Here is a 13,905-nt window from a genome sequence, read left to right on the forward strand (position 1 = left end):
CATAGCGTTTACCCAAATATTCTGTGTCCAGGGGATGATGCCTGCCAAGAATGGGCAGATTGTGCTGTTTGTGTGTTATATAATGGAATGTAGAGCGGAGGATCCTTTCTGTATTACTGTCATTTCAGTCAGTGCCTTGCATGATTTCTCTTTGTGGCTTCATGTAGATATTTTTAATTCTCCTTCTCTCATAACCTGAAAGGGTTTGAAATGGCCTCGTACTGCAGAAATACTGCACTGAGAAATTTGTTTCTCTTCTTTATTCTCCTCATTTAGGGAATCCTGCTTGTACATCTGCCTAGAACTTCATCAGAAGATCTGCATGAGAGCAAAAGAGTTAAAATATTACAAGTTACCTGCTACTACTGCTGAGATCATTTCAAGGATTGCTAGACTAGAACCTTTGGAGGCAAGTGTTAGATAAACAATGATATTTGTTGTTTCGAATAGATGTGGGACAGTGACTGTATTTTTGTATTGTTTTCTAAAACTCATTTTGATTGATGTAAATTGTCTCTACAAAAAAAACCTGTAATAAAATAGTACTTTCCAGAATGACACATAGTCATGCAATTACTTTGATTCTTTTGACCTTTTAAAAATAGTACCTATTCTTCAGAGATCCAGCTGCTTAATTTGTTTTTAAAGTATAAACTACTGTGTAAGGCGAAGTTATATACTTCTTTCTATATAACTTTTTCTCTCTTAAAATATCACTTTGTAAACTGCCTTGTGATCTATATAACTTCAATCTATATATGTTTTTTTTATATATATAATTTTTTTTTATGTCACTTGGAGTCCTGGCTTCTTTCTCCCTGTCTAGTTAGGGGCGTTGCAGCGGTAATTTCATTGTGTGGTTTCCTTCTCACTTTTTCTCCACATCACATGCTGTCGCCTAAGTTCCATCAGACCAGGGAGGGAGACCAATGAGCACTTTCAAACATGGATCTTCCAATCCTCTTCTCTCTTGTACCCCACAAGCGACAGGGTTTGCTGTTGGGGCGCTGCTTCAGAGCGTTCTATTTTAGACCTATAATGCACTATGTTAAGTCAGTGGCATATTGCTCTGCTGCTTAGAACAGTGGTTTTCCCTTCCTGTGTAATAGGGTGCAAGAGACGAAACCATGCAGAAGATTCCAATGATAGAAGTGCTCCGAAGAGCTTTGGCAGACACCAGAACCTGGTTTCGGGAGGTCTTAAAGAAGCATTTACTTGGAGCTACAGATTCAATTGTGATATTCAATTTTCCTGATGAACTTATGGTTTGTGTTCTTGAATTTAGTACTTTGGCACATCCCTCCCCAGATGACACACTGGGTTACTTTGGTTAGTTACCCTAACTTTTTGGCGGGTGTAACTGTTGCATTGTTGGGAGGGTCTAGAGCAATGGTATCCAAACTTTTCAGCCTGGGGGCTGAAGATACGTTTTCAAAAAGGTCAAGGGGCCCCAGTCAGCATGCTGGGCCAGATTCTCTGCCTTGGCTTACTCTCTTTGTGCTGCTCAAGGAAGCAAGAGCTACCCCCAGTTAGGGTGACCAGATAGCAAGTGTGAAAAATCAGGATGGAGGTGGAGGGTAATAGGCACCTATATAAGAAAAAGCCCAAATATCAAGACTATCCCTATAAAATCAGGACATCTGGTCACCCTACCCCAGTTACTCCAGGTGGGATTTCCTCTGGCATGGGGGAATTCTCTTGTCACAGAACCAGTGTATTCTGCTTTCTGGCTGTCCACTGAAGAGGTGTGTTTGGAACAGGGAGTAGTTGGACTGTGTTGTACTTTGGTTATCCTCCAGTGGCATATGGTGTCTAGGGAACCATTGTCAGCTTGCACAAGTTAGACCAACGCCCCACATTGCCCTAACCTGAGCTGGGACAGAGAATTGGGAAGTTGTAACTGGGTGTTGGTTTTCAGTTTCTCCTCTTCCCCTCTCCTGGGATGCCCTGAGTGGCTGTGTCAGAGAGAGGAGCCATGCTGGGTACTCTCTAGCCTTCTGCAAAATCATTCAGACTCTTACCTTGCTCTCTTTGGGCATCCCACAGCCTTGCAGGTAAACAAACTACAGAGCAACAAGTTACAGCTCCCTGATTCTTGCTTTTCAGCTAGAACAGTGAAGGGTCAGCCGCAGGTCAGAGCACTTCTGGCTCCCATGAGAGCTGTTCCTGTTGCTTCAGGAGAAGTAGCGCCCCCTCCATGCTGTGATGAGACTGACTCAGACTCTTACATTTAAAAATTGTAGGGTGCAGCTGAGGGAGCATAGACTCAATTCATAATCAAATGTAAATTTTTTTATGAGTTGCCTTGGAGGGCCACAGGTTGGACATCACCCGTATAGAAGATGAGCGACTTTTCCTAATCATTCTGATTTCTTTCCCGGGTTGTTTTTAGTTTAACGGCACTCTGGTCATTTTTATTTTATAGGTTTGGAACCAGTTTGTGAGGATAAGCTTTCCTGATGAATGCTTCACTGAGGAATGGAAGAAAACTTTACTTTCAGATATGGAAAGTAGAATTAAACAGGTATCAAGAAATGAGATTTGATTCATTATACATGCCTGTTTCTGAAGCTCAAGGGATAATAACCAGAACTATTGAACCAACCCTTGCACATTGCTGCTAGAAACTAAATGGACTTAGATCATTCTGCTCTTTGCATTCGCTTGTTCATATTACTACAATCACTTCCATTCTAAACAACATTTGTAAAGTTTCTATGAAACTGGGCATAAACGTTTGCTATGGTATATTCCCAATTTCTTCTGTATTGCTGCTGTCTCATCTCCAGCAATGACAAGCAGCTGGTGGTTCAAAGGAATCTGGAAAATTTGAACAGGCTAAGTATTTTATTTAGTTCTGTCAAAACAGATGTAAAATATTTTTGTATCTGCTGATATTATTTTATTTGTATAATGGTAGGACATAGGAGTCCTATTGTGCTAGACACTGTACAGAAACACACTGGGTAGGAAGAGACAGTCTCTACTCTGAAAAATTGGTAAGATCCCTCCTCTAGGCAGGCAGTAATGGCTGCAGTTTTCTTATACTCCTTATGATGTTCTGAAAGCTCACGGTTAGAAATATTTCTGTTAATTGTATTTTTAAAATAAGTTTTAATTACAAGGGTTGTTTCCAAACCACCTGTTGACCAACTTGCGTGTCTCTGTAGGCTAGGATGAGCTAGTTCCTGGCTTTAATGTTAATTTTAGAATTTACAGTCAGCATTTTGTGACTACTGAACACCAAAAGCTGTTCTTTCTTGTAAGCCAATCTTCCCACAAAACTGAAACTTGATTATAATCTTTTGTTTATTCCTGTACTGTTGGGGTCCTGCATGCTACTTTTCCACAAAAAGGCTCCTTCCTACCAGTCTTCAGAAATGTCAAGTTCCATTAAAAACTTTATTTTAAAATTTCCATTTATACACAGTGCAGCAATGGTTTTCACCATGTGAATCTTATGGATGCTTCACTGAGAAGAACGGGGCACTTTTCTCCCAAGCTCCTAAACCCTTAAAGCTGTTAGATTTTAGGTGGAACTGATACTTACCAACAGAAACCTGCTTTGGAGGAAGGGAGACATATTTAATAATTAAATATCAGCATATAGCGAAAACGGCCAAATACTTTTTATCTGTCTTTCTTCATGCCACAGCTGTCCACTACATGTAATATCTAGCCAGTGGGAAATGGTGCAGTGCTGGTGACTGACTTTACTCCTACCGGGAGCAGAGTAAATAAATAGTAGAAAACTGAACTTTCCATCTTGTGTATTTTTATTATTGCCTCAAAATATTTCCCTCCCTTTTCATGTTTTCAGAGGATACATTCTTAAAAAAATGAAATCAGTGAGAAATATTTTCTATTCTTTCCCAACAGGAACGACCAGTTCGCCAAATTACAGCCTACTGTTTTCACCATGAGAAATTTGAAACACTAGACCATTCCATTGGCAAATCTTTTGAAAACTGTGCCATGGAAGCAGTTAATGCTGCATGCCAGGTAATATATGTTCCCTCAAGTGGAAATCTTAGATACACTTACGTCTGAAAACCACCTGAATAGATGACCTGCTAGCTGTTACAGTGGTGTTGGTTGAGACCTAAATAAAATTTTACACTGAATTTCTGTTTCTCTGAACAATTGGTTTTGAAAAGCAAAATGTTGAGAAGAAATCAGGGAAGAGGTGAGGGTGTGCATAGGGACCAAGGAAGAAATACTTTTAACATCTTCACTGGTGTTTGCCATCATACCCTCTTTGCCATCCACTGTGCCAGCCACTTCAAAGGCAACATACTTGGAATGTGAGTCAGCAGAGAAGGTGCATTTTATCCCATGTATCCAGTATATCACACAGCGTTCAAGTGATTCAGCTGAACTGTACTTTAGGCATTGGAACCCTCCTAATGAACAGCCCTTTTTGAATGTATAAGGTGGACAAATCCAGTTTACCCAGATCCTTGTGCATTCCCCATCCCTTTGTGTCTTATGTAGTCTCAGAGTAATCTCCTTGATCTGGTCTCTTCCTACAACCTGGACAAATTTGGCAAGCTTGTGTCAGCTGTTATCACGAAATCATGGCCAAGCAGCAGGAGTGGAGAACCTGTGGATGACTTAGATGATGTTTTGCATCACCTGCTTGTGTGGCCTGACATCAAGCATCTTTTCAACTTCAATGGTACGGTTGTATGTGAAGTTTGTATTAGAGGACTGCGAAGGGATGTGCCCACTCTTTCCTCAGTGGTACCTAGTAGCAAATGGAAGAAGTTTTGAGATGGAGGTGATATAATAAATCATAATAGTTAGATTGGATGTTGGAGAGCAAAAGTTGAGGAACTATCTAAATTTCATAGGAAAATCCTGTACACCTAACCAGGAAGTATTCTTTCCTAACCCCAGTGCAGTCTTCTCCGGGATTTGTTCTCTAAGAGTGAATCACAGTGTCTATGGGATAAAGAAAAATCTATTGTAGTTGAGGTTTCCTAACAGTGGGTTTGGCAAGGAGATGAAAATTTCTGATACCTTATGGTAAATGAGAAATGCACATGGCTGTTGCTTCAGGCACTCAAGTGGGGCTTTTGTGTTTCTCCCAGGGGATGTCATCTTAGGAATGAGGGTTGGGATTTTGCACTGTGCTGTCTGTCAGTGGAGGATGTATCAAGATATCTCAGTTTAGATCCTGGGTATTTGTGGGTGGCTACTCTTTAAAAAGTGTGAATGATGAATATCCCTACTATGGTGATACTGGTGCAACACAACAAGATTACAGACTTTACTGTTAGGTCATGATGAAATGAAGAGACACAAAGTGTACTTCTTTTCAATATAGCAATAGTTGCTTCCACAAGCTAGAACTAGGAAAAAGAAGGAAAGATTCATCATTTAAATGCTTTGTTTCTCTGATAGGAGCAGATGGGAAGTTCCTGGAACAACTTACTGATGCCGCGAAGAAGTTAATTGCTGTGGCTGACTCTGTATTCATAAATGTTGCTGAAAACCTCCTGGATGGAAGTATCCTAGTAAAACGTTTGGAGCTTATTATAAAGAATCGGAAACAATTTATTTGCATATGGGAATTACGTAAGTGTGCATGTCTGTGTGTTTAAAGGGGGATGGGCTCTAGGCCTACTCCCCCATAACTACGGAGGGTGTTTTATATGGTGCTCCCAGCTCCGTGTTTTTCATTACATTTCATTACTGAAGTGTTTCATTTTTTGAGGAGATGGATATTCTCCTGCTTCACAGTATGGGATTTTCTTGGTGATTGTTGGCAATTTTTGTTTCAGAGCATAAGCATCTCTCATCCCAAGAGAGAACGGAGCAGCAGAATGATCTGGAAAAAGTGCTAGTGTGGAGGAGGGAAGAAATAATCTCTCTAAAGAGAGAGAGAAATTGGGTAGCAACCCTTCTGGACATGTGCTGGAAAGTGCAGGAATTTATAAAAGGTATGTTCTTTTGGGGACCACTTTGAAATGAGATCTTTTGAGGGTTTCCAGCAGAGATGATTTTGTTCAGTAATTACTGGATTGAACAAAAAGTGGGGAATGAGATGAGCAAGAATTGGGGAGAGAAGGCTGAAAAAAGTCAGTGAAGAAACTTGCAATAGGGAAAGTAGGAGAAGTAGTGTTAGTGTACCTACTATTACTAAGTGATACTTCTAGGGACCTAAGATACTGGTGTTTAGTGGCACCGAATCATTCAATGTCTGGTCAAGAGAGCTGGAAAATGGGAATAGGATAAAATAAGTTGCAAACTGACGTTCGACTTTCTTTGTTTAAAGTGGATATTGTTGAAGTTGAGCAGAAGTATCATGAAAATCTGGACTCAAAAGGACTGGCTGAGGTTGTGGATGTAAGACAGCTGAATGCTCCCAGGGTGGGCACCCTACAAACATATTACAACCTGAGCCCAGAGTTGAAGAAGATGGCTCAGACGATGCACACTTACAAGGACAGTCACATCTTCCAGCTCTGCTGGAAGAAAGCAGCCCAATCGACAGTGGAGGAATATGAGGATTTGGAAGGGCAGGTTATTACTTTATTCACTCTTGATGAATTATTTTCTCCTTGTTACCATGAATATAAACGACTATATAATGATTTGAAATCTGGAGAGCTCACATTTGCTGAGGTAGACGATACATTCACGGATTTTACAAGCCATTATGAGCGTATCAGAACTGACCTTGAGATCATGGGCCAGCTTGACCCAGGAGACAACAGAGAATGGATAGAACAACGGATTCAGCAAATCCAACAGTACCATGAGCTGCACTTAGCGTTTGACTCTGCTAAGGTCATTGCCAAGGTCAAAGAGGGCTTAAACCTCTCCGGTGACTTCAGAATCCTCGAGATGTTATTGAACTTTGTAAGTATTTCACTTTAAACCAACCACTGCTCAGACATTGCTTAGGAAGACATTGTAAATCTGAACCCTGTTGTAAGTTTTTTTTTCTCTGCCTGGCAGGATTCATGTTTGGCTCTGAACTGCTTTACTGAGGCCATGGCGCTGTGCAGTCTCCTTTAAAATAATAGTCATAATAATGCTTTGCATAGGTCTCAAAGCACTTTACAAAGGTGACTAAGCATTATTATCCCATTTACAGTTCAGGTAGGTGAGGTGCACAGAGGGGAAATGACTTGCTCAAAGTAGCACGTCCAGCCCTGAGTTCAATCTGCTAGACCGTAGCTGCCCCCTCTGTGAATATGTTTTTGTTTCAGGTGTGGGACTAGGGGAAGTGATAATAGAGTGGTTTCTTCTTCATTCCACCAGGGAGGAAGTTTTATTGGCCATTATTAAATTGTGGATTATTTTTTACCCATTTGTACCATTTGCTTTGCAGACAGACAGTTTTGAATCCTTTAAGAATGAAAAACTGGACTCCATCAGCCCTGAACTGATGCGTGCTAAGGAATGTCTGCAGGGGATCACAGAGCCCCGTCGACAGTGCCTTGAGGAGCTGGCACTCAGGAAGGACTTCATCAACTGGGTCAAAGAGGCTCTGGAAGGTAAAATAAATGTCCTCCTACTGTTTTCTTTAGGAATTGGGCAGGAAAAGGCACAAATGATGTAGGGAGGATGCCATCTTCTTGAGATTTGAGGCGGTCCTAACCCATCTGGTAACCATATTGAACTGAGGTAGAACTAACCTACCTGATACAGACAGTTACCAGCATCTCTTCTGTATGTTGGCTGTGCAGTGGTCCCCAGAAGATAGAATTCACTTTGATACTATTAGATGGATTTGATGAATGCAAGTACATTGTCTGACTCTTACTGTTTGATATCACCGCTAGGTATCCGAGATGGTAATGCTGATACACTCAATGCAGGCTGATTATTAATTAAGAGAACAAAGACCACAGCTTTTATTGAACAATAACAGGAATGGCCTCAGTAATTCTCTATCCATCAGGACAAGTACATACCCTTTCCCTCCCTATAAGTAGAGCGCTCTGCTTCCTTCCCGGCTGTTGTTCCACTCCACAGTTTACCGCTGTTAGAAAAGCAAGGACCAAGGATGTGCATATTGTGGAGGGATCACCCAGCAAAGCTGTCATGAGTGAGAGGTTGCCGCAGGAAGTGGAGAGGTCTGCACTGGGGGATGATTTTATAGACTCCTTGACTTAAGCATCCGGGCATCTTGTTGCAAGAAAGAGATTAAATGAAATGGTATTGAACCACATTATCCATTTCCCTAAGATATCAATGAGCTGAAGGTGTTTGTGGACCTGGCCTCCATCTCGGCGGGGGAGAATGACATGGATGTGGATCGCGTGGCCTGTTTCCATGATGCTGTGCTAGGCTACTCCTCCCTGCTGTATGAGCTGAAGCGGGAGTCGGGGTTTGATGAGTTCATGCAATGCTTGAAGAAGCTGTGGAAAGCCCTGGAAAGTGATGAGAACCTCCCCAAGAAACTGGTAACCCTGCAGTAATGATCCCTCGGTTTACCTTGTTACTGTCCAACTTTTACAATACAGCTGGGGGATTGATGTAGAGACTGGCGTTCTTATGTGCAATATATGGGGGTGTAGAGGTAGCTCTTTTAAATACATAATAAAATGTTATGTTTCCAATTTTAATTAACTGAAGCAAAGAGCTGCTGCTGCTGTATGCTAATTCATCCCATGTACCTATGTACAGCAAGAGGCTTTAGAGCAGTGTAGGTGCCTATCTACCATATGAGCTGTGGTTGATAAGATTTGATATTCTTTGGGGTGTAATGTAATCAAATCCCTTAGCAGTCTGCTTATTCTCTGTCCCTGGATGTCAAGCTGGAAAAGTTCTGGCACCCTACATGTTACTGAGGGATTATTTCATGACTGGCAACAACTCCCTCCTCCTTCACCTTGCTGGCAACTGACCACTGTTGAATATGCCAATGTTTAGGATGATCTCACTGTGTGAACTAGCAGACAAAGTGAAGAGGTAAATGGGAGTAATCTGAATTATAGCTCCCGTCTTCTCCCCGCAGCATGATTCGGCTCGACATTTGGAATGGTTAAAAACCGTGAAAGAGAGCCATGGATCTGTGGAACTGTCATCTTTATCGCTCGCAACTACAATCAACAGCAAAGGAATATATGTCATCTCGGCACCGCCAGAAGGCCAGAAGGTGAGATGTTGCTCACCTGCCAGCAGGATGCTCTGTCCCAGTGTTCAAGGCCTTTTTGCCCTGACAATTTGTCTGTGCATCTATTCTGACCGGCTAGCTTTACAGTACAGAAGCTACCAAAGGGCCCTAATCCTGCAAAAAAGAGTCAGGCTGTCTGAAACAGTATTGAAAGTGTTTTTGTCCTGTCTACAATGGCACTTAAACTGTTTTCAGTGCCAGTTCAGGGAGACCTATTATGGGAAAACTATTTCCAGCCACAGTTCAATTCCATAGTGCAGCAAAGGTTATTGGGTAAAAGCAGAAGCAGCAGACGTAATTTGGGGAGGCCAAAGGCTTTTTCCATTAAGTCCAACCTGTGGCTACAGATTTCTCTGCTCCTGATCTGTAATTAACACCTTGTGCTGCCTCAAGGTACTGACGCTTTGTTTCCTAGGTAATTACAGCTCTCTCACCACCTTGTCCACTCTCTCTTTTAGGATGTCTCTGCTTGTTGTTGGTCCTATCTGCCATCTCTGTTCCTGGTCACAGGTGATAGGACAGGAAAGCTCTCCATAGCTGTTCATGAGCATTGTATAAACCAGTGAAAATGAAAATAAAATGTGTTTGTGCTAATGATTATTATTCCCTGGCAGGTTTCTCTGGACACTGTCCTGCTCCTCAGCCTCCCGGAGAGCCACGGTGACAGTGAAGAGATGCGACAATATTCCCTGGAGGAGCTCAGGGAGCTGCTGAACAAGCTGATGCTGATGTCAGGAAAGGGAGATCAGGGCATGGAGGTGGAGAAATTTTCCGAGGTCAGATTTCAATAGCTGCTTTCCATATTCAAGGTGTTTCCTTGTCTCCTGGGGACATGTGCTTGGTTGGGGATGGGGTTAAACTCCAACCTTACAATGTCAGTTTTTAAACAATTGATTAACATTAAAAGTTGCAGAGGTGGGACTGGCCGATAATGGGATACGGAGCCTTTCATTCCTCAGTTTTTCCTTTTTGAACCAGGAAGGTGTTTGAACAAGGGATGAAAAGTTCCAGAGGGGTAGCCGTGTTAGTCTGTATACAGCAAAAACAACGAGAGTCCTGTAGTATCTTGCATCTGACGAAGTGGATTGCAGTCCACGAAAGGTTATGCCCGCAGAAATTTGTTAGTCTTTAAGGTGCTACAGGACTCTGGTTGTTTTTGAACAGGGGATGTTATCCCCCATTCTTCAGTCTGTGTGACTGGATCCCCTTTTTGGCTGTCCCAGCAGAGTGGTCAAGGTTTGAATGGGACCATGGAGACTGAATTTCTCTCTGGTTCCCAGAGGTAATCCATGCAGGATGCTTGTGAACCCCATTAGAATGCTCAGTCTCCGGGACTGTCAGTCTAGGCACCTTTCACCAGCACCCAACTGTTATCCCTTTCTGTATTTTGTTGTCCCTCCCCCCCACAGGTGTTTTCCAATGTCCAGAGACTTGCACAGTCCTTTATAGACCTTTATTCAGCTGGAAACATGCTCTTCCGATCCTGGATCGCCCACGTATACTGCTCACCCAAGAGCGAGGTGTGCATTAGTATGGACTTCTATTTGAAACCTGTGCAAAAGCTTGTTGGGACAGGAGACACAATGGCGATGCTCCGGGATCTCTGCAGGGAGATGGAGAAGTTCCTCGAGAAATGGAAATACTTCATGTCTGAAAAGCGATCTCAGTACTTTTACCTGAATTACTACACCTCTGAGCAGTTGGTTTACCTATGCAGAAAACTTGGAATGCCACAGCCCAGCGAGAATGCCTTAATGATGCTCTCATTCATAAAACACAACTGCACCAGACTGGATGTCCGTATGGCTTCCAAGCACGTGGTGTCTGACAGACCAAGGAAGAATATTTATGACTTGCCAGAGCTGCTGTGCTGCGAGAGAGACCTGACTGCACAGCTGGAACAGATCTGCAACTCTTACATAGAATGCATGAGCTCCTTCCTGCCGAACTGTTGGGACATTGATACGCTTGGCAGTTGTTTGGCCAGTCTGGCTGATCTGGAGAAGGAACGTGTCGCTCGAGTTCTCCCACGAGGCCTGCATGTTGGTAGGCCCAACCTCATCATCTGCCCTCGCTCGGACGTGCTGGCTTCAGCTCTGGCCATCTACATGCATAGTCCCGGCCAAGCTCTGCCCACTTATGATGAGGTGCTCCTGTGTACCCCACAGACCAGTTTTGAACAAGTGGGGCTCTTCCTGAGGCAGTGCCTCACGCCAGGCTGCAAAGGGGAGAAGATTTACACTGTGCTGTATGCAGATGAGCTGAGCTATGACGTCAGTTATAGGCTGGAGAAGCTGTTCCAGAGCTTGTGCATGCAATGCCACCAGGACAACTACCGCCTAGTGATCCTGTGTGACTGTGAGAGAGAGCACTGCTACATCCCTTCCGTCTTCAGCCAGTACAAAGTGCACATGATCCCCCAGGAGCCACTAAAGGACATCCAGACTTACCTTAGGAACCATTACAAAGTCACTCGGCCTGCAGGGTCCGCAGCTTCTGTGTTCAATGACATGTGTGTTGGGATCGTGTCCTCCAAAAGAGCTGGAGTAGGTAAGATGCCATATGCCAAGAAGAGTCTGCTGTGGTTTTGAAATGCTGAAATTATAACGTGCAATCAGGAAAATAAATGGTGTGGGGGGGTGTGTGTGTCTGGATGTGTGTGCAGTTTTAGAACACTATACGGAACACAACTGAGACTCTGTGTGGGACTTTCACTGAGACAAGGTGGGTGAGCTAATATCTATCGGACCAACTTCTTTTGGTGAGAGATATACGCTTTCAACCTTACACAGAGCTATGCTTTAGGTCTTTCTTTCAGGCTTTCCCTGACCTTCTAAAATCTTTTATTATGTTGTGCTTTAAAAATAATATGTTTGTGACTTCTGGATCCTGCCTTCTCTCCCAGCCTGGCACCAGCGAGCTTTACTTGTTTACATGCACTCTAAACAGTTCAGACTTGTACAGGAGCCCTGTGGCCAGGCCTGGATGCTTTCACGTGCCCTCCAGAACTTCTGCCTTGGGCAGTGCCCTAACCGAAAGAGACAGATTAGGATCAGAATGGAAAACTCCTGCATTCCTCTGAGGGATGTGATCAGAGCCAAGTGGACAGAAATAAACAAATTAACATCCTTTGATAAAACATGGAAACTCAGGGCAGTTCTTATCCAGCTCCTTTCAATAGATGCAGCCATGGCTTCATTTGTGGAAGACATAGGCCTAGATTTTCTGCTGCTCGCCAGTCCTCCATATCAGTACAGGGGGCTCAAAAAGGGCTGGAAGGCCCCAGGTCCACTGCTGTTGTGAGGCACTTAGTGGATGCAGAGCTGGCATAGCCATGCTCCCTGCAGAACTCGTGGCAATGGCTGCACTCCAGCATTCCTTCTATGGCCCCTTGTGGCTACAGCCAGCTGGTGTAGATGATGACAGCCTCCACGTTCTGTTATCTGACGAGCGCACATGGAACCAGCCAAGAATATAGGAACTCCTTCCAGGCCCCCGTTCCTTCAGTTTGCCCAGTAGAAGCTGAGTCAGCTGAGTCACTAGCCATTGATTTATACCCCAGAAAAGGGTCTTATGTCCAAAAACCTACAGGAAAGGAAACTTGAAGACACTTGACATAGATACTTGGAAGCCTCCCTGCCAGCTGCCTGTCTTGCCTGATATTATGACCTTTAAAAACATAGCCCCATGTAACAGAAAATAGTATACGTAAGTCCTAAAGAAAATATCATGAATAGCAACATCTTTCTCACCGGACTCCTCAATGGATTCCAGCAAATATGGGCAAAGGCATCATTCAGTGACAGGAGACAGCTTCAACTCAGACCCTGGGCCACCAACAACCACTCCAAGCAAACTCAGGGCTTTCCGCCTCTCATAATAGATCCTTAGCAAGATAATCAAAGGCAGACTGGACTTAGGAAGCAGCTGTCCACTTTTTTCCAATATGGCAGTTCACTGTTTTTCTATATATTTTTGTTTTCTTGTTCTTACTTATAATTAATGTGTGCTTTTTTAAAATGATCACAGGAAAATCTCTCTATGTGAAGAGGCTACATGAAAAACTGAAGACAAAACTACATGATGCTAGCGTGCCTCTAAAAACCATCAGGCTGATTGAACCGCATGTGGATGAAGGCAAAGTGCTGAGATCTCTCCTGCCTTTCCTCCAGTCGCAGTACCACCAAAACCCCATGATATTCCATTTTGATATCACCTCATCAGTGAGTACATCACAAGCTCACCTTTCATGAAGAGTATTCAATATCTTTCAAAAGTTGTTCCTTTAAAACTTTCCTGTCTTTTCTAAGTGAGGTATTTTATGAGATGTTATTTCTAACCAAAGAACAGTTAAGCACAGGTAAGTAAGAAGGAAATGGATAGGCTTGGAAGGATTAGATTTGTATTGGTAAATGTGGGTAAATGTCTACTGCACCATAAACACATGCAAACTGATGAAGAAACATTTCCACAGCAATAATCAGAGTTTACAGATAGGCAAAGTAAGGAAGCAACTGCTTGAGAACTTCATAGAGTCCAAATCCAGTGATTTAGACTTTGGAATTAGGCTTGTTACCAGTGGACTAGCAAAGAACAATTAAATAGGCCTGATTTGTTGATTTTAAGGTTGTTTACTTTGTATATTTTGACATGTGATGTTGACAGTTTGTTCTTCAGTGGTTTTATAAAGTTTTAGTTTTTAGATTTAGAATCTCAACAGCTACTGTCATTAAATAATTGTCTGACCCCCATATAGTTGCCTGCAACTGTGA

The 13,905-nt window shown here is 42.9% G+C and overlaps 1 protein-coding gene across 7 annotated transcripts in view; it reads left to right on the forward strand.

The window, feature by feature from the left end:
* The window catches only part of RNF213 (ring finger protein 213), a 79,108-nt gene that overhangs the window by 26,136 nt on the left and 39,067 nt on the right, over positions 1–13,905 (forward strand). For all 7 annotated transcript variants that reach the window (XM_067547222.1, XM_067547221.1, XM_067547223.1 and 4 more), the window contains 14 exons: positions 277–409; positions 1,110–1,265; positions 2,426–2,524; positions 3,880–4,002; positions 4,495–4,678; positions 5,407–5,580; positions 5,787–5,945; positions 6,281–6,867; positions 7,343–7,508; positions 8,203–8,420; positions 8,975–9,115; positions 9,748–9,909; positions 10,543–11,683; positions 13,163–13,356. In XM_067547222.1, the coding sequence (XP_067403323.1) occupies positions 277–409; positions 1,110–1,265; positions 2,426–2,524; positions 3,880–4,002; positions 4,495–4,678; positions 5,407–5,580; positions 5,787–5,945; positions 6,281–6,867; positions 7,343–7,508; positions 8,203–8,420; positions 8,975–9,115; positions 9,748–9,909; positions 10,543–11,683; positions 13,163–13,356 (3,637 nt within the window). The remainder of the gene's footprint in view (positions 1–276; positions 410–1,109; positions 1,266–2,425; positions 2,525–3,879; positions 4,003–4,494; positions 4,679–5,406; positions 5,581–5,786; positions 5,946–6,280; positions 6,868–7,342; positions 7,509–8,202; positions 8,421–8,974; positions 9,116–9,747; positions 9,910–10,542; positions 11,684–13,162; positions 13,357–13,905) is intronic.

The sequence above is a fragment of the Emydura macquarii genome, unplaced genomic scaffold, assembly GCF_026122565.2.
Source record: "Emydura macquarii macquarii isolate MOO-44397 ecotype Brisbane River unplaced genomic scaffold, CSIRO-AGI_Emac_v2 contig_1230, whole genome shotgun sequence".
NCBI lineage: Eukaryota > Metazoa > Chordata > Testudines > Chelidae > Emydura > Emydura macquarii.